At 39.1% G+C, this 19,922-nt stretch overlaps 3 protein-coding genes and 1 pseudogene across 3 annotated transcripts in view; 3 read left to right on the plus strand and 1 right to left on the minus strand.

The window, feature by feature from the left end:
- Nucleotides 1–1,450: 1,450 nt before the first annotated feature.
- Nucleotides 1,451–8,783, plus strand: LOC140940873 (uncharacterized). The gene is made up of 4 exons (XM_073389838.1): nucleotides 1,451–1,523; nucleotides 4,546–7,048; nucleotides 7,163–8,450; nucleotides 8,717–8,783. The coding sequence occupies exons 2-4, from the start codon at nucleotides 4,561–4,563 to the stop codon at nucleotides 8,781–8,783; spliced, it is 3,843 nt and encodes a 1,280-aa protein (XP_073245939.1). The 5' UTR covers nucleotides 1,451–1,523; nucleotides 4,546–4,560.
- Nucleotides 8,784–9,649: 866 nt separating this feature from the next.
- LOC140940876 (uncharacterized) lies at nucleotides 9,650–11,216 on the plus strand (annotated as a pseudogene).
- A 3,683-nt stretch (nucleotides 11,217–14,899) lies between these two features.
- On the minus strand, nucleotides 14,900–19,144 carry LOC140940181 (mediator of RNA polymerase II transcription subunit 11-like). Its single transcript, XM_073389090.1, has 4 exons — nucleotides 19,023–19,144; nucleotides 18,801–18,914; nucleotides 16,577–16,669; nucleotides 14,900–15,465 (listed from the first exon to the last, which is right to left on the minus strand). Exons 1-4 carry the CDS (start codon nucleotides 19,068–19,070, stop codon nucleotides 15,373–15,375), a joined length of 348 nt encoding a protein of 115 aa, XP_073245191.1. The 5' UTR covers nucleotides 19,071–19,144; the 3' UTR covers nucleotides 14,900–15,372.
- A 29-nt stretch (nucleotides 19,145–19,173) lies between these two features.
- LOC140940180 (protein CLEC16A-like) overlaps nucleotides 19,174–19,922 on the plus strand; it is a 21,719-nt gene continuing 20,970 nt past the window's right edge. Inside the window, exons 1-2 of the mRNA XM_073389089.1 lie at nucleotides 19,174–19,369; nucleotides 19,694–19,822. Of these exons, the coding sequence (XP_073245190.1) occupies nucleotides 19,293–19,369; nucleotides 19,694–19,822 (206 nt within the window). The 5' untranslated portion in view covers nucleotides 19,174–19,292. The remainder of the gene's footprint in view (nucleotides 19,370–19,693; nucleotides 19,823–19,922) is intronic.

A 19,922-nucleotide genomic window follows, 5' to 3' on the forward strand; every position in this document is an offset into this window, starting at 1 on the left:
TGATTTGTGGCAAGGAACAGTCCCTCGAGACTTTCAACGTGAGAGTGATTTGAACGATTTTCTGAGTCGGAATTTCTGATGACTTTAGAACATGTATTATGTGTGATACTTATTGGAAAAAAAGGCTGAACTGAGCTACGTAAATACTTCAGTAACATTTACTGCATCTGTCGCCCCTTGTTATTCACTATTGGTAAGTCTACGACGAGCACACAGATAACGATTTGGTACTTTTTTTGCAGGGATGGATTACCCTGCGTTCCAGTCACGGCCCGTTCTCTAAACACCTAGGCTAGGATGAAATTAAATAAACCGTGCTCAGGGTTTGTTAAAGCTCCCGCTTTGCGCCTCGCTATCGCGGCTTCGCAGTGAACTATCGGAAGCTCGCAAAAAAAAAAAAAAAAAACAGAAAAACCGTCTGGGTAGGGATGGATAATTTGTCAACAATATTTGTCACGAGATAATAGACTGGATGGTTATCAAAGAAATCACAAAAGCTTTGTGTTGAACTTTTACACTATTCGGCAAATAATAATAGTAATAATAATAATAATAATAATAATACTGAAAAAAATGGAACGTGACTTAAATAGAAATGTATAAAGTTTCTTTGTTAAAAAGAAAAAAAGAACTCAAAAGCACAACCAATAAACTTAAACAAAACCTCTTTTCTTTCTTACTACCAACCAAAGGGAGATAATTAACGTGCTTACCGTTTGGTTGAAGGATGATCATTTTTAGTGCACATAAGGACAAACTTAACCAGTCTGAGCAGAAGCCCATCAAATGGAACCTCCATCTCCCATACAAGCCCTTGGAGTCAACCCTTTCCCGAGTAGATTTATAATTAGAACGGTTCCCAGGGGAGACTTCGCGCGCCGACGGTGGGAAGAGCCAGTCACAACGACGAAATGACACTGCTATTGTACTTCATCAAACAGCAGGAAATTCGTTGTTGACAGGCCAAACACAATCATAAGCTAGTAGACTTTAGCGTTTTCATCCCTCAGAGATTTTCTTCATTTTTTCTTTCTAGCGGGTAGATTATACTGTGGAGAATTTTAAACTCTGACTTTTTTAATCTTAATTTTGGTTGCTTGTCTCACATTAAGAGATCTGGTTTGACGAATATTTCTCCGCTTACGTTGGCCAAATTGAAATCTTTTATGAAAACCAGATTGCAAACTAGGTTAATATTAACACAACAACTTCGGTCATACTGTGTAGAAGACTCTCCTTTAGGACTTTGATTCTAATTCTCTGATGTGTATCCTTAGTCACCCTAGTCACTCTAGTCACCCTCCCCCCTCTTCTTTGAATGAATAGCGTGACATTCAAGAAAATCGTGACTATGATAATGACATGCACCACTAGCGTGATGTCTGATGTCTGTATTATCGGTCACGTAATAGTTATTTGCTTTAGATCACTTTCTTTTTCTGTAGTTCCGCTTCGTCGTAAGGCTTCCTCCTGTGCATGTTTTCAGTCATTAAATCAGATTTCCTTGGATTCTTTTGTGCACGGTGAGTAATTTTGCGTTGGTTATTCAGCTTAGTCATGCTCACAGATTAACTCAGACTAATTTGCTGTCGTAGTTTTGTATCAGATTGAAAGCTTTGTATGTGCTGATTTTAAGACCCACTCGTTCGCCATACACTAATTAAAGAATTTGATAGCCTCGGCATACTTAATTATTGCTACTGTCATGAGCACTGTTCGGTGCATGGTATAGAATTGGGGCGACAAAAAGGGTTTATTTGTCTTGACTTCTTTAAAACCGTTATAATTTTCGCGTTATCATCCGAATCAGACAACAATTGCGTGTACATTTCCTTATACGCAGGTCTACGAGATCACTAAAGATTGCAATCTCTGACTCTCAACTTGGGTCACACTGCTCTGATGACATGTTTTTCTCTCTTCCAATATTGTTTTGAAATGGTCTTTTGGTGGAATTGTCCAAGTTTGAGGTCAACATTGAAGAGAAAGGGAAAAGGAGTTCGAGCACAACATGTCAACCGTATCACCTTTCTAATGTCCCGAATTGTGGATTTACATCATGACAGCTAGTCGCCCTTTCGTTAAAAATATAACGATCACCAAAGAGGTTGTTATTATCCATTTACCCTGAATATCACGTCGAAACAAGGCGGTGGGTAATTCGTTGTCCACGATCAAAGCTAACGCTTGTTTTATATTTGGAATAGGAACCAAAGGAATGTTTATGTAAAATTATTTATGCAATCATTTACGTCTATTGATCAGGTTCATAGCCTGAGGCTCCATACACTCTTTTCTTTTAATAACAATATGTTTTTCTGGCTCATGTTTTCTCATGCTCATGCCGATTTTAGGCTGAAGATATTCTTATACTATTCTTATAAATTGTAGCCTCTCACTTTTCCGTTTTAGAATGTGTTTGGGTATAAATTGCTATTAATGCCAGTGGCACGTTGTTTTTTTCTTTTTGGTGGCTAGTTTTACCATTAAGAGAAAGGAATAATTTCACTGTTAAGTTAAAAACATATAATTGTATTGTATTAGCAGATTTTCAACACACAAAATTATGTCCTTTTTAGCCGCGGGTTTATTCTTATCATATTCTTAAGATTTTGCAAATTTCAGTCTCGATATTCTTATAAAATTAAGTCAAATCGTTGCGTTAATGCGAACACTGAATGTGCGATAGAAAAGGTCCGTATTGAAGGAGTGTCTGTATTAAGCGGGTTGAATTTAGAGAAAATGTAAGGGCTTTCTTTCCCCAGGGACAAAGCAAACTGTCCATAAAAATGAGGTGTCCATATTAAGTGGGTGTCTGTAAAGCGCGGTTTTACTTTATATTCTACTAGAAAAAAGAGGGCAGTAAAACCCTCTCAGTCCTAACAGTGGATGACCAACTTGAATGTACCGGTAGTCGCTTCTCTCACTATACGGGGACGACCGACCGGAGTAGCGTCTGTGTTTACGTTTGCAGTCTAAATCTGACTCCTCCCTAGTTAGTAAGGCCGAGTCATACATAACCTGCGATACATTAAGTCATAATAGGGAGAGGACATGATCTCAGGCTAAGTCATACAAGGTGTCCAAAAGTACACATTTTAATTTGTTCATTTTAAAAAATGATGAGTGATCGCACTATTATTCAACCTAGGAGTGATGAACGGGTTAAAGAAGCCTGAATTTATGTCTGAAATTCAAGCTAGGGTTAAAATTCTAAGAGGAATTTTCATGTATTCAGTTATGATAAAGAATCAACAATTTCATCGGCGAATACGGAACGAAAAAATTAATGAACTTTTGAGTAACACACTTTGTTAGACTCTTTTCCTCTCTGTTTGTTATCTCCTCTCCCCGTGTTTATCCTTTACCTCTAGAATATCTGTTACCCTCAGTTTGCCATTCAAACGAAGCGGTGGTCGAAACCGCCTGGAACTCACACTAAACGTTATTATTGAACGACATTGATTGAAAGACTTTTAGTCATCATTATTTGGTTCGAAAAATGGAGACACTGACATCGAATGATAACATACTTATCGTTAATGATCTAAAAGACGCCTTCTCTAAAATAAACTTCTCTTCTCTCTAGTAAAGATCCCCATCCCCCTCAGGCTGTTATATTTGTATTTGATGTGAACGTCCCGACTAAGACGCGCCCCCCAATGACAATTATTTCAGAATACTAGGACAAAGTGACATAGCTAGAGGAAAATCGTTCAATTAACTGGTAATCATTTTCTTGCTTGATTAACAAGGCATGTTTACACATTGTATTTTGCTCCGTAAGTTCAAAGTGAAAAAAGCGCTCTTTGGTATTTTTGATGTGCTCAATACGTCACTGAACTTTCGTCCGGCCTGTTATAGCTCGGTAGCATCTAGGTCAAACAAGACCCACTTCGCGTTCTCGTTTTCCGCAAACGTGGACGGTAAGGAATTCGTTTTCGAAGTACATTAGTTTTGTTAAAGGTGGTACTATACATTTATCGGAATGAACGCCTCCTATTTCTTAATCGCCCCCTGCTTTAAACCCCTAGAACCCCCGAGCTTTAGCCCGTGTACAGACGTCCCCTCCCCTAAAAGATATCGAGGTGGGTGGGTGCGTCTTTACACAGGCTACCAAGCCTTCATTCAGAAAACGGTGTACCAAACAAATCTTAGACTGCTTGCAGTCCGCCTTTTCTCTTAAAATCCGTCTAGTTCTCGTGCAGTAACTTTGCAAAAAAAAAGTAAGAGACTGCTCGCAGTCTAAACAAATCTTAGAGGCCCATGGTTGGTAACAAGCTAGCTCCCTAGCAAGAAAATTGTGCTTGAAGCCCACGCGCAGTCATCTACCTAACCGACTAGAAAAAAACTGCTGAAACTGTAGATACTTGACCTGCCGTCTCGTATTGAACGCAGTTTTTAATTAGTGACTAACTTTTCATAGTCTTTTGGGGTTCCTGTGTTCATCGCCGGTTGATACTCGACATTTTCAATACAATAAGTGAAATTAAGCCCAACCTTTCCCTTACAAGAAAATAAACTAAAAGGCAAAGTCTCTTGCAGGATTATAAGGTGGTGATGGAATACTCGCAAGAGCAACTAAACTACTTCAGACTCTGCTACATAGCATTTGATTTGGTTCCAGTGGGACTGCGGCAGATTTTCAAAAACGAGTGGGATTTCCTTTATAAAGGAACGTTAATTGGAGAATGGAAAGACACGGCACAAAATGGTTGTGATTTCTACAACAAGGAATCTAAAGCAAGTCACAAGAAAAACTCTCGGTGTCTAGCAACAGTACAGAACGGTAACACGGCAGAGTGGGACTGCACCTGCTTGTTTTTTGCCATTCTGTACTCAGACAGCATTGGTACCACTTTAAGCCCAGCTGTTCGTAAAGAGGTCGATGACATTCGTCAGGTGCGAAACGAGCTCGCTCACATCACCGAGGCTAAGTTGACAGATGCCGACTTCCAAACTTCTGTAAATAGAGTGTTGAACGCTTTTGCAGCCCTTGGTCTTGCTGTAACTGAGATTCAAGAAATAAAGAACCAGACGACCTTTCCGACGAAGGAAGTGGAAAAAATTAGGAAGCAAGTTCGTGATGTCCAAGCCGAGTTAGATCAGACAAAAAGCACTCTTCAAAGTACAGAAGCTGCCCTGGTTTCTACAAAAGAAGAAAACAAATGTCTAACACAGGAAATAAGTGCGAAACTTCAACCATTTTGCATTCTCGTATCGCGCCCACCACACGATATCATTAGCCGTTCGCATGATATTGAAAGAATCACTAACAAAATGGAGGAACTTAACAATGGCTCTAGAGGAGCAATCAGTACAGTGTACTTGTCAGGAAATCCAGGATGTGGCAAGAGCCAACTTGCCCGGGAAATTGGACAACAGTTCTTTTCTGAACAAAACGATGATCTTATCTTTGCTGCGACACTGAACACAGAAAGCATTCAGTCACTTGTTGACTCTTACCTCACCCTTGGAAGACACCTAGGGATAACAGAATACGCGTTGAAAGGCTTAGAATCGTTAAAAGAAGAGAAACCTATTGAAGCAATTAAACAGCTCCATCGCTTGATTTCACCGAAGACCAGCAAGTTTACCAAATGGTTAATAATAGCGGACAATGTGATTGACTTGCGCTTAGTCCGCGACTTGCTTCCTCAAACTGGCAGTAAAGATTGGGGCAATGGGCAAGTGCTGATTACCACTCAAGATAGTCACACAATTCCTCAAAACGCTCCTCACACGTATCACGAATCGTTAAGCAAAGGAATGAGGCCGGAAGAGGCAGTGGAATTGCTGGAAACAGTATCGCAAATTTCCGAGCGAGTACAAGCAGAAAATGTCGCTGAACTTCTCGATTTTCAACCACTGGCCTTAGCTGCTGCTGCTTATTTCGTGCAAACTGTTGTTACCAGTGGGTCTTCAAATTATAATTGGAAAGCATACCGTCAAGACATATCAACATACAGCCAGCGAAAATCGGCCGAAACTGTCCTTGCCAATGAGAGTTCAGCCTATGCTAAAACAACAATGGCCGCAGTAGAAATGGCTATCCAAAGAGCTGTTGAAACAGACGAGGTTCTTCTTCATACATACTCTTTTCTTTCGCTCTGCGCTAACGACGACGTACCACTCGAAACTGTTTTAAAGTTCGTCAAAGCCCAGGTAAAGGACCAACTGGAGGTTTTAATGAAGGCAACGATTGTAAGGTCCTCTTTAAGTCTTGTTCATTCCGAAGAAGGGGATGAACGAACGTATTTACGTTTACATAAAGTTGTGCATGACGCTTTGAAACTAGGTGAGATAGCTAACCTGAAATCATGCCGGGAGAGGGACCAGACCATGGCAGAAGCGGTAAAGATTTTCAACTCCCAACTCGAAGAAAATCACGAGAATTATGCGTTTTGTAAAAAATTGAGGCCCCACTGTGAATCTTTACTTAAGCAGATGACGTCAGAGTTTAGTGCAGATGAAAGCACTTTTTCAGAAAGGTTTGCACCCTTCATAGATTTGGATACAGTTATTGATTGGCTAAATACTCTCGCCAGGGTCTGTCAAGAAAGCTCCTATTTCTTCTTTGCGAAAATTGTTGTCAACTTAGCATACGATCTACTGGGGAACTTAGACGACACTTCAACGAGTGCGTTTGCTCGTAAAGGAAGGGTTTTGAATGTAAGTGGCAAAGTGCACAGCAGCCTGGGAGAATACAATCAAGCCAAAGAACTCCACGAAAAAGCACTGTTAATTTACAAAATGATTTTTGGTGAAGATCATGCCGCTGTAGCAACAAGTTATAACAACTTGGCATTAGTGTACGACACCCTGGGAGAATACAATCAAGCCAAAGAACTTCACGAAAAAGCACTGTTAATTCGCAAAAAGATTTTTGGTGAAGATCATGCCGCTGTAGCAACAAGTTATAACAACTTGGCATTAGTGTACGAGGACCTGGGAGAATACAATCAAGCCAAAGAACTTCACGAAAAAGCACTGATAACTAAGAAAAGGATGTTTGGTGAAGATCATGCCGATGTAGCAACAAGTTATGGCAACTTGGCATTGGTGTACGACACCCTGGGAGAATACAGTCAAGCCAAAGAACTTCACGAAAAAGCACTGTTAATTCGCAAAAAGATTTTTGGTGAAGATCATGCCGCTGTAGCAACAAGTTATAACAACTTGGCATTAGTGTACGACAGCCTTGGAGAATATAATCAAGCCAAAGAACTTCACGAAAAAGCACTGTTAATTCACAAAAAGATTTTTGGTGAAGATCATGCCGCTGTAGCAAATAGTTATAACAACTTGGCATTAGTGTACGAGCGCCTGGGAGAATACAATCAAGCCAAAGAACTTCACGAAAAAGCACTGATAACTATGAAAAGGATGTTTGGTGAAGATCATGCCGCTGTAGCAACAAGTTATAACAACTTGGCATTAGTGTACGACACTCTGGGAGAATACAATCAAGCCAAAGAACTTCACGAAAAAGCACTGATAACTATGAAAAGGATGTTTGGTGAAGATCATGCCGATGTAGCAACAAGTTATAACAACTTGGCATCAGTGTACGACACCCTGGGAGAATACAATCAAGCCAAAGAACTTCACGAAAAAGCACTGTTAATTCGCAAAAAGATTTTTGGTGAAGATCATGCCGCTGTAGCAACAAGTTATAACGACTTGGCATCAGTGTACAACCGCCTAGGAGAATACAATCAAGCCAAGGAACTTCACGAAAAAGCACTGTTAATTCGCAAAAAAATTTTTGGTGAACATCATGCCGATGTAACAATAAGTTATAACAACTTGGCATTAGTGTACGACACCCTGGGAGAATACAATCAAGCCAAAGAACTTCACGAAAAAGCACTGTTAATTCGCAAAAAGATTTTTGGTGAAGATCATGCCGCTGTAGCAACAAGTTATAACAACTTGGCATCAGTGTACGAGCACCTGGGAGAATACAATCAAGCCAAAGAACTTCACGAAAAAGCACTGATAACTATGAAAAGGATGTTTGGTGAAGATCATGCCGATGTAGCAACAAGTTATAACAACTTGGCATTAGTGTACAACCGCCAAGGAGAATACAATCAAGCCAAGGAACTTCACGAAAAAGCACTGTTAATTCGCAAAAAGATTTTTGGTGAAGATCATGCCGCTGTAGCAACAAGTTATAACAACTTGGCATCAGTGTACGAACACCTGGGAGAATACAATCAAGCCAAAGAACTTCACGAAAAAGCACTGTTAATTCGCAAAAAGATTTTTGGTGAAGATCATGCCGCTGTAGCAACAAGTTATAACAACTTGGCATTAGTATACGACACCCTGGGAGAATACAATCAAGCCAAAGAACTTCACGAAAAAGCACTGTTAATTCGCAAAAAGATTTTTGGTGAAGATCATGCCGCTGTAGCAACAAGTTATAACAACTTGGCATCAGTGTACGAACACCTGGGAGAATACAATCAAGCCAAAGAACTTCACGAAAAAGCACTGTTAATTCGCAAAAAGATTTTTGGTGAAGATCATGCCGCTGTAGCAACAAGTTATAACAACTTGGCATCAGTGTACGAACACCTGGGAGAATACAATCAAGCCAAAGAACTTCACGAAAAAGCACTGTTAATTCGCAAAAAGATTTTTGGTGAAGATCATGCCGCTGTAGCAACAAGTTATAACAACTTGGCATTAGTGTACAACCGCCTAGGAGAATACAATCAAGCCAAGGAACTTCACGAAAAAGCACTGTTAATTCGCAGAAAGATTTTTGGTGAAGATCATGCCGCTGTAGCAGCAAGTTATAACAACTTGGCATTAGTGTACGACACCCTGGGAGAATACAATCAAGCCAAACAACTTCACGAAAAAGCACTGTTAATTCGCAAAAAGATTTTTGGTGAAGATCATGCCGCTGTAGCAACAAGTTATAACAACTTGGCATTAGTATACGACACCCTGGGAGAATACAATCAAGCCAAAGAACTTCACGAAAAAGCACTGTTAATTCGCAAAAAGATTTTTGGTGAAGATCATGCCGCTGTAGCAACAAGTTATAACAACTTGGCATTAGTGTACGAGCACCTGGTAGAATACAATCAAGCCAAAGAACTTCACGAAAAAGCACTGTTAATTCGCAAAAAGATTTTTGGTGAAGATCATGCCGCTGTAGCAACAAGTTAAAACAACTTGGCATTAGTGTACGAGCACCTGGGAGAATACAATCAAGCCAAAGAACTTCACGAAAAAGCACTGATAACTATGAAAAGGATGTTTGGTGAAGATCATGCCGATGTAGCAACAAGTTATAACAACTTGGCATTAGTGTACAACCGCCTAGGAGAATACAATCAAGCCAAGGAACTTCACGAAAAAGCACTGTTAATTCGCAAAAAGATTTTTGGTGAAGATCATGCCGCTGTAGCAGCAAGTTATAACAACTTGGCATTAGTGTACGACACCCTGGGAGAATACAATCAAGCCAAAGAACTTCACGAAAAAGCACTTTTAATTAATTCGCAAAAAGATTTTTGGTGAAGATCATGCCGCTGTAGCAACAAGTTATAACAACTTGGCATCAGTGTACGAACACCTGGGAGAATACAATCAAGCCAAAGAACTTCACGAAAAAGCACTGATAACTATGAAAAGGATGTTTGGTGAAGATCATGCCGATGTAGCAACAAGTTATAACAACTTGGCATTAGTGTACGACACCCTGGGAGAATACAATCAAGCCAAAGAACTTCACGAAAAAGCACTGTTAATTCGCAAAAAGATTTTTGGTGAAGATCATGCCGCTGTAGCAACAAGTTATAACAACTTGGCATCAGTGTACGAGCACCTGGGAGAATACAATCAAGCCAAAGAACTTCACGAAAAAGCACTGATAACTATGAAAAGGATGTTTGGTGAAGATCATGCCGATGTAGCAACAAGTTATAACAACTTGGCATTAGTGTACAACCGCCTAGGAGAATACAATCAAGCCAAAGAACTTCACGAAAAAGCACTGTTAATTCGCAAAAAGATTTTTGGTGAAGATCATGCCGCTGTAGCAACAAGTTATAACAACTTGGCATTAGTGTACGAGCACCTGGGAGAATACAATCAAGCCAAAGAACTTCACGAAAAAGCACTGATAACTATGAAAAGGATGTTTGGTGAAGATCATGCCGATGTAGCAACAAGTTATAACAACTTGGCATTAGTGTACAACCGCCAAGGAGAATACAATCAAGCCAAAGAACTTCACGAAAAAGCACTGTTAATTCGCAAAAAGATTTTTGGTGAAGATCATGCCGCTGTAGCAACAAGTTATAACAACTTGGCATCAGTGTACGAACACCTGGGAGAATACAATCAAGCCAAAGAACTTCACGAAAAAGCACTGTTAATTCGCAAAAAGATTTTTGGTGAAGATCATGCCGCTGTAGCAACAAGTTATAACAACTTGGCATTAGTGTACGACATCCTGGGAGAATACAATCAAGCCAAGTAACTTCACGAAAAAGCACTGTTAATTCGCAAAAAGATTTTTGGTGAAGATCATGCCGCTGTAGCAACAAGTTATAACAACTTGGCATTAGTGTACCACACCCTGGGAGAATACAATCAAGCCAAAGAACTTCACGAAAAAGCACTGTTAATTCGCAAAAAGATTTTTGGTGAAGATCATGCCGCTGTAACAACAAGTTATAACAACTTGGCATCAGTGTACGAACACCTGGGAGAATACAATCAAGCCAAAGAACTTTACGAAAAAGCACTGATTATTGACAAAAAGATTTTTGGTGAAGATCATACCGCTGTAGCAACAAGTTATAACAACTTGGCATCAGTGTTCGACACCCCGGGAGAATACAATCAAGCCAAAGAACTTTACGAAAAAGCACTGATTATTTGCAAAAAGACTTTTGGTGAAGGTCATGCCGATGTAGCAACAAGTTATAACAACTTGGCATCAGTGTACAACCGCCTAGGACACTACAATCAAGCCAAGGAACTTTATGAAAAAGCACTGACGATTAGGAAACAAATTTTCGGTGAAGATCATAAGTATGTAGAAAGAATTCGTAGTGAGTTGGCATTAGTAGACAAATACCTTGTAAGTAGTGGAGCTGAGGATCAGCGCGAGAAAGCGTGTTGTTTGATCCTTTAAACTGTTTTCATTGGTAATACTAGCCTGCGTAGCAGTCGCTTCTGTCTCCTTTTAGCCAAATAAGTTGATTCCTTTTCTTTACCTCCTCTTCCCCCTGTTTCTATTTTTTGCGCCTTCTTATGCTCCCTGCCCTTGCACGTCTGGTGCGCTTTTCCCACTCAGCTAAAAGGAAACGGAATCGACTGCTACGCAAAAGAGTTGGAGGGTCCCCAATAAGTTATTCGGTATCCGAGATTTGGCTTATTCTTAGGCTGGGATAATGAATTTTAGGGAATTGGAGAGGGAGATGCGGAATTGTAATTATATTACTAGCCCCCCATAAACGGGATACGAGACTTAGTGATTTAATTGACGACGAGAGATGTCGGAAAATGTTGTTGAAGAGAACTGGTATCCCATACTCAAGAAAAAATAAAACCATTTTATGTATGTTATGAAAGATATTGCTCATCCTGACTTTAAAGGGTTTCGTTTATCGTTTTATGTATGTAGTACGTGTGCGTGAAAAGATGGCAGGTAAAGTAATTCGCCATCCAGATTCCGTATTTGAAAGACTTGCTACAAAAAATATTTAGTTTATATGTAGAAATTTTTGTGAGGCAACAACAACAACAACGAGCTTTATTGGCATGACCATACAAGTTCTTACAGTATTGCAAAAGCTATTTTTAAGAATCAAAATTACGTTACTTTCGCAAGAATTTGTCCCGAACATCAAAGCAAGCTGAAATATATTTTATGAATTGTATATCGATAAACTAATTAGAGGAGTTCATGTGTTCATTGATCAAGACGTTTACAGGTTACTGGGTTATATTGGAATCAGAACCTTGACCTAGTAGTAACCTGATTATGGGGTACAAAGACATTCTCACACTACTTGGTTATGGAAAATCACCTTGATCTAAAGGATGGGAGTCTTGAATGGCCATTATGTTTTTTTGTTTATCAAGGAGGAGTAAAGAAAAGAATGAATTTCCTGAGAGGTGGGGTTAAAACTTAAACACCTTTATGTGGATGAGATGCGATTTCTTTCTGGAACAACTTATCACTGAAATTTACCCACACCAATTAGAACTAAATCAACAGTCAACACCCCGCCCCCGCTATACTGTCTGTATTATCGGTCACGTGATGGCAACTTCCTTCATTGTCTACAGTTCCGCTTCTTCATCGTACCGTACTATCTCATGCGTTATTAAATCAAATTTCCTTGGGTTCTTTTGGGCAAGGAGAGTAATTTTGCCTTGGTTATTCGGGTTAACATAGCCACAGAGTAATCCACGCAAATTTTGTTTGTCTTAGTTTTACATAATAGGAAGTTTGTATGTGGTGGCCGTTTATAAGATCTACTTGTTATTAAAAGCCGGATGAAGAGTTTGAACATAATTTTGGTCCGACGGTTTGATGGCCTTGGCATAGAAAGGTAATTGTTGCCACTGTCTTGAGCACGGTTCGGTGCGTGCGTGGTCTAGAATGTGTGGTGAAGAAAAGAGTTCTTTTGCTATGACTTTCTTGTTCTTCGAAACTGTTTAACTGTTTCACCGGTTTAATATTTGCCGCGAGTACACTTCCTTGTTCATCTGCGAGATTATTGACTTGATTATCATGACCGCTTAAGGTCGATCTGTCGCTAAAAATACCGGTGTATAAAGGGGTCGTTACCATCCGATAGCCTGAATAATACGTCCATCACAGTGAGTCAATCGTTGTCCGCTAAAGATTTTTTTCTGTTTGGAACACTACCAAATCATCATTTGCAATTATTTGTGTGCTGTGATGTCTGGGTCATCACAGCCTGTTCCAGACTCCCAAGATAGTGGTGAAAAATCGTTCAGTCAAAAGGTGTAATAAGAAATGCGAAAAACGGGCAGGGGTTGGGGAGTGACAGGGCTCTAACTTTTTCCTGCCGCCACCGCCCCCCTTCCCAAGTCGCGCGCGTCTTATTTTCGCTCTGCTCGTTTTAATACGTCCCCACTATACTATCTGAGAGCCTGGCACAGGCTATACAAATGCTAAACGCGATTCCGGAATGAAAGTTACCAGTCCTGACCTTTGCGAACCATTTAGCCAAACTGTGAACCGACCGGTTTGCCCATATAAATGGTAAACAACCATTGTCCCCAGGGGCTCTTCACCCCGTTCGTTACTTTTCGTCCGCCATTGTTTTCCCGCCCGTTTAGACTTTCCCTTGCCCGCATTATCTGCCCCTGGGTCTCCGAAGAAGAGAAACTAACTGTAATAACAAGGTAGCAGAGGTAACAAGGTAACTGAGGTAACAAGGTAACAGTGGAAAAAAGGCCTGGGGGGGGGGGGGGGGGGGGAAGGGCTACTTCACTCCCCATCCTAGAGTAACTGTTTTCCAGAGGTCACAAACACAGTCCAGCCAAAACAAAACCAATTTGACTTTTTCATATTTTTGAGTAGCAATTACCGGTACGATATTTTCCCTAGTCTAGACTAAAATCTTCAACCAATTGATCCGTTTCCTGGAAAATGATACCCTATTCTAGACCTAAACGCTCTGATTTATACACCCTATCCCAGAGTAAACTGCTTGGAGACCATATCCTTTACAGCGGCACATACCTATATAGCCCGTATATGGCAGTAACTCCCCCCCCCTCCCAGGTAACAAGGGAGCAGAGGTAACAAGGTAACAGAGGTAACAGAAGTAACAGAGGTAACAAGGTAGCAGAGGTAACAGAAGTAACAGAGGTAACAAGGTAATAGAGGTAACAAAGTAACAGAGGCAACAAGGTAACAGAGGTAACAAGGTAACAGAGGTAACAAGGTAACAGAGGTAACAAGGTTACTAATGTAATAAAGTAACTGAGGTAACAAGAGAACAAATATTGGTAACAATCTATTAAACTGAATTAAGAAAGTGAACGAAGGTAACAAGGTAACTGAGGAAACTAGGTAGTAACAAAACAAATTGAGAAAAGAAAATAGCTGTGTTTACTCTACTACGTTTTTTACCTATGGTTTACCTCGTAATTTTCATTCAAATTCAGCCTGAGCTGATGCTCGGGACAATTTGCGCCTAGTTAACATGACGCAAATAATGATCGGGACATTTTGAGGGGGCCACGTGGAATTTCTGAAATTTCAAACCGCAATTTTTGTTGAATAGAAAGCCTCCCACAATCGCCACCAAGGTCGACTCACCACCAACCTCGTTTACAGATCTAGAGTCCCCATGCACATAATTTTAGATTTAGTCATCCAATAAACATGTTAGGAAACATACATTCCACTTTATTTCTAACCTCAATTTCCACTGCTCTCTGTCGAGTCCCATCTTTGTTCCACCCCACCGTCTTATTTATTTCCCAAACAGCAGCTGGTAATTGAACCAACATCATTTCTCACAACTACACACATTTAACTTTCTTTGCTTATCCTCAGTTAGTATTTATTGTACAAAAATGCTACTAGGGTATAGCATTTATGTGCGTGCTCGCAAGGAATAACAATTCTTATAACTAAATCATTAGACAATACAATTTTAGAAATCTGATTGGCTTAGCAATCATGGTATATGAGCCATTATACCATGCTCTCCAAATATGGTAGCTGTAGGTGTCTGCTCAAAAGTAAAAACAAGCTGAAAATCGGTTATTTTTACAAATAAAGTCTGGAAGAATTCTCGATATTTTGTGGTTTTTTTTAATATAAAAATGTTGATTAAGCCAACTTGGCACTAAGCGTCTCACTGGCTATCTACCATAACATATCCAACGCACACTCGTGGAATAATTGTTAATTATACATGTTTTTCTTAATACCAAATTAGTCCAATCCCAGTCCCTGTTTTCCATTTTACAAACACGATATGTCACCAAACTTGGGTGCACTTTGAACAAAATTAAGCTAAGAATCAAAGTTGGATCTGAACCTTAGATCTCCTTAACCACATAGCTGCCATGCATTCTTGCATCCTTAGTTCATTATGATAGCTGTGGCAAAACAATAATGTCACACATTGAGACTAACAGCCACATCTTTTGATTCTCAAAACTGAAGCAAGGCACTTAAAAGGTCCAAGGAACAATCGCTTGCAATGCAATTTGCCATCATTAGTCTCTGTGAGTTCTTGAAACAGAGATGCAACAAGATTTTGCTCTTCAAATTTCAAAGGATTTAAATATATTCCTTGCTGTGCTCATTGTGTTTTGCCAAGTGGACTGTTTATAAAATCATTAACTTTGTGATGCTGTATTTGTCCCTTGGTCACATATAACTACCAACTGATTTTTAACTGACTTTGTCCTACAGCGTAACAGCTCAAAATCCTGCAAGGCGAAAAAATAAAGGGCATTGTTAGATTAATCACTGTCACTACTTCACAAAGGAACATACTATAATTATGTCACCTAACAAGCAAATATATGTCACCTTAGTAGAACTTATTGTTGTCTCAAGAAATACCTTGTGATTGGCTAATAATCCCAGAGTAGGATATGCATCCCATTTTAGACAAAATCAAAAGACTGTAGAAAAGCTCTGAGGAGAGCAAGTACAGGCTGAAATATTTTCTCAAGTTTGGCAAGTTCATCAATATTATTGAAAGCTATCCATGTCACTAAAAGTTGCTAATAACTTGGAACCTTATGATGAGGTCTACAGTTGACTCTTTCTTAACAGACACTTCAAATTAAAGATGGACACCTCTGCAAAACAGACACCTTGAGTTGGTCCCTGGTTTTCTTTTACTCCCTTTATTTGACTCTCTATTAGGAACACATCAACAATACAAAAGGGTTTAACGTTTAAGGTTCCCTCACAAATAGAAAAAAAATCTAATCGAGGCGGGGGAAGGCAAAAAAAGGGAAAGAAATATTTAGCTATAATAAACAAAAAACAAAAACAAAAAAGGAAAATCAAAAAGCAAAAATGAGTATCTAAATAAATTAAATAAAATAATAAATTCTTAATAAAGTATCTACAGTACATAACACATTATACAAAATGTATAGTATTATTATTTTAATCAAAATGTCCATAAACAAATAAATAGTTTCATTAATAAGTATTTAGCAGTGGTATCGTGATTGGACAAAACAGTTTCATGAAGTTTCTATAACGAGGACATCACTCTTAAATGGACACTTTAATAGTGCTGGATCTAAAGATGTCCATCTTAAAGAGAGTTGACTGATGTAAACCTTTCTGGATCTCATAGTGGAGCTTAATTGCTCTGTGAGTATTCCGGAGGCCTCATGAAGAAGTTTGTAAATAAACAAATAAATAAATAAATAAACCTGTTCCTTAATTCTTTATACTTTCAACGTCACAAAACACAGAGGTTATGAGTTCTAGTTTTAAGCTTGTGGTAGATCTCTAAAAACAATGTAATTTAGGGAGAGGTATCAGAGGAGCTTACATGTAATAAACTTCAAATACCTTTTCAGTACCATATGTTGATCCTTCATGTGGCTGACCAGTAGCGACTTGTGTCAGGTATCCAATTTGTTCACTCAGACCTTTCTCTACACCCTACAAAGATGCGAGTCTTTTTAAATTACAAGTAGTTATTCTCCAAAAGACAAAAAGAGCAAGCCATCAGAAATATACAATACCCTTAAAGTGGAACTCAATTTCATGACATACTTGTAACATTATTGGAAGATCTTACTATGACAGTTTCTTATGCTGGTGTCACATATTCACAGGACTGTAGGACTGTTCTGGGATTGAAAGATATCAGCTTGACAAAACAGCCAACCTTTTGCAACACCACCACTGGTTTAACCCTTTAAGTCCCAATGGTGACCAACATCAATTTTCTCCCAATTATATCCATACATTGTCAAGAGACTAGGTTATGAGAATTAATAAAATGATCACCTAAGAGAAAATGCTTTGATTTTTTGTCAAATTCTCTCAACTCATTCTTTAAGGAAATATATAGAGATCAGTTTGGAGAATTTGTATGTGGATATTGAGACTTAAAGGGTTAAATGACATCTCAGGATCAGACTTGGGCTGTCAACTCACGGTCTCACAATCTCATGATTTAGCCCCAAATCTCATGGTGAATTAAAAAATCTTTAAATTACAAAACAATTCTGGTATGAGTGTTGTGATTCAAAACTAGGTCCAATTCCAACCTCATTCCTGTGTAGTGTGAAACATAGGTTATCTATGGTATGTGGGAAAGCCTTATAGCAAACTCAAACATCCTATCGATGTGGATAGTGAAACAGAATCTGAAACTGACTCTGAGAATTCAAGGCCTTAGCTTCCAAAGAAAAGAAAATCCACGGCTGGAACAGCCAATTAACCTATAACATTTAAAGGTGAGTGGAGTAAATCATATCTAATAGCTATAGGGTAAAGAATACTATGACAAAAATAATCTTCATTTTTTTGGTTTTATTTGACACATTATTTGGAGAGCTCCAGGTTTGAGGTCCCAATCTCGAGGTTTTTGGGGGCTTCCTTTAAAACACTCCAGATTTGCATGGTCTAGGGGTTGGAAGGTCTGCAGGAATGAATGCAGGAATTCCATGCTGATAATGTGTCACTACCCAGATCTGGACAGTCCTTCTGATTGGTTGAAAATTTGCTTCAACCAATCAGAAGCTAGGGGTGTAACAATTCACATACCTTTTGATACGATTCGATTTCGATTATGGTCTTTCAATTTTGAATATTTCGACTCGATTACCCAATCTGTTGTACCATTACTCACAAGGAAGCCGTAATGTTTCCAAATGATTGAAAACTTCCAGGGGGCATCAACCGCACTGCTTTGTTCGGCATGATGTTTGAGAATGTGACACTGACAAGGAGCAGACACATGGAAACACTCAAGGGGTGGTAGAAAGGCAAAATTTTAACCACACAACACAAAATGGTGTGCGAACTCCTTCACTCCTCAGTCAAAAACACCAATTAGAAAAGCATTTTATAACTGTTATTTTATATTAAAAAGAATAGCTCATTTGAGAAAAAAATTCACTAGAAATTTTGACACTAAGGGTTTTTGTAGTTGTATTTAAAGTTGTGAGGGCAACTTTTCTACTATAATCGAACCAAATTGAAATGTGGAAGCAAAGAACCGTGAACTGAACTGAATGGTCATAATTGCAATTAACCGAGATTTCGATTAATTGTTACACCCCTGTCAGAAGCACCACCCAGATCTGGGTAGTGAAACAGCATCAGTATGGACATTCTGGACTTGTTCCTCAGAAGTCATTTCAAAGGGGAACCAGTGGTGATGTTGTGATGTTTCCACTGTTTCTCCTCAGGCTAAAATACTATGAAAGTGAGATGAGATGGTCAGCATTAGAAAGTTACTGATTATCTACATCTACATCTAAAAACTTTAATCTATAAGGGTTTACTATAACATAGATATTTGTCAGCTAGAGTTCACAGCAGAATGCTGGACTTCAAACCATGTTATTGGTAGATGGCCACTGACCTTTCGGGGTTGGGAGGGGGTTAGAGAAAGGGGAAGACACTGTGGTAGGCTGCAATCGACCTAAAATGGCTAATTTTAATGTACTCTCAATTGACACTTAATAAGGTGGCACGATTACTAGGTGAAAAGAAAAAGAAGGTAAGTTGGTACAAACTTTCACCAATGTAATATGCTTAAAGAAGTTGTACAATGTACCTCTAATGATTTCAGAAACTTTGTGGCTGTTGTGTTGATCCGGTCCTCTGAAGGAGCCTCTTTAGAGAGCTCTTCTACAGTTTCTCCTGCGCTTCTGATCACTTTTACGATATCCTTAAAATGAAGTAACATGAAGTAAGTAATGAATTAAATGTGCCATGTGTAGAAGACTCAAGCCTTTACATGAAAAAACGTTTCTCCAATGGGACTGATTCCACGAACCTTCTCGATCTCTTCTAACTGTCTGAGGCGATCAACAGACTGGGACATTGTAGTCTTAAAGTAAACAGCGATAAAAATGAAAGAAAATTCTGAATACAATTCTCGAAGCGCTGGAGCCAAAAATGAAATACATCGTACGTCATGTAACAACACACCGATTTTCATCACGTGACGTGGACGATCAACATGTCTGCCTCCTTTGGAAATACTTAACGAACTATCTTGCTTTTTGTTGACATTTTACGGTCCGCTAGCAAGCTGGACGGAGAAATGTTTCAGCGCCAGAAGAACTGGATATCTGATATTCTATGGAAACCCAAAAAGGCTCATTCCTTGGAGCAACTACGGTACGCTATACGTTTTAGGCATAGTCCTTCAATGAGCTGTACTAGTACAGTACTTGAAATCATTATTATTAAAATTTTGCTTTTTAAACTTAAGAAGTTTTCACTTCGACTGAGTACATAAACACTGTGCTTTCTATATTTGGCAATACTTAATACTGTCTTCAGTTCTTTTTTAAGGAGAAAAGATAAGCTTAATGTTAGGGCCTCAATCAGCTGAACAGCTGACTGACGGCTGAATATTAGTTATATATTCCTTCTGCACTGTTCATTTTCAACATCTCTTCCCCTGTCGTTGATTTTCTTCTTGCATTTTTTGTGCGTTAGGTATCTTCATTATATTCTTACCAAGAACTCTACTGTTAACGAGACCAACAGAGGATTACTCGTGGAAACTTTACGTTCAATTGCAGAGATTCTCATTTGGGGAGACCAGAATGATAGCAGAGTATTTGAGTAAGACTCTCACAAACTTTTTAGTAGATTTTAAATATACTTTTGGGAGTAACTGCAGAATACCCTGCCACTTCAAAGCTGTATCCCTGAAAGAGCTGGT

This window comes from Porites lutea, chromosome 6 (assembly GCF_958299795.1).
Source record: "Porites lutea chromosome 6, jaPorLute2.1, whole genome shotgun sequence".
Taxonomy (NCBI): domain Eukaryota; kingdom Metazoa; phylum Cnidaria; class Anthozoa; order Scleractinia; family Poritidae; genus Porites; species Porites lutea.

What these genes read in the sequence shown, in the direction of transcription:
- LOC140940873 (XM_073389838.1), top strand. Translation starts at nt 4,561, where the DNA reads ATGGAATACTCGCAAGAGCAACTAAACTACTTCAGACTCTGCTACATA. An exon ending in CGATGTAGCAACAAGTTATG is followed by an intron (nt 7,049 to 7,162) that starts GCAACTTGGCAT and finishes ATGCCGCTGTAG; the next exon opens with CAACAAGTTATAACAACTTG. An exon ending in TATAACAACTTGGCATCAGT is followed by an intron (nt 8,451 to 8,716) that starts GTACGAACACCT and finishes ACAACCGCCTAG; the next exon opens with GAGAATACAATCAAGCCAAG.
- LOC140940181 (XM_073389090.1), bottom strand. Translation starts at nt 19,070, where the DNA reads ATGTCCCAGTCTGTTGATCGCCTCAGACAGTTAGAAGAGATCGAGAAG. An exon ending in AGTTAGAAGAGATCGAGAAG is followed by an intron (nt 18,915 to 19,022) that starts GTTCGTGGAATC and finishes CTTCATTTTAAG; the next exon opens with GATATCGTAAAAGTGATCAG. An exon ending in AGTTTCTGAAATCATTAGAG is followed by an intron (nt 16,670 to 18,800) that starts GTACATTGTACA and finishes GCATCTTTGTAG; the next exon opens with GGTGTAGAGAAAGGTCTGAG.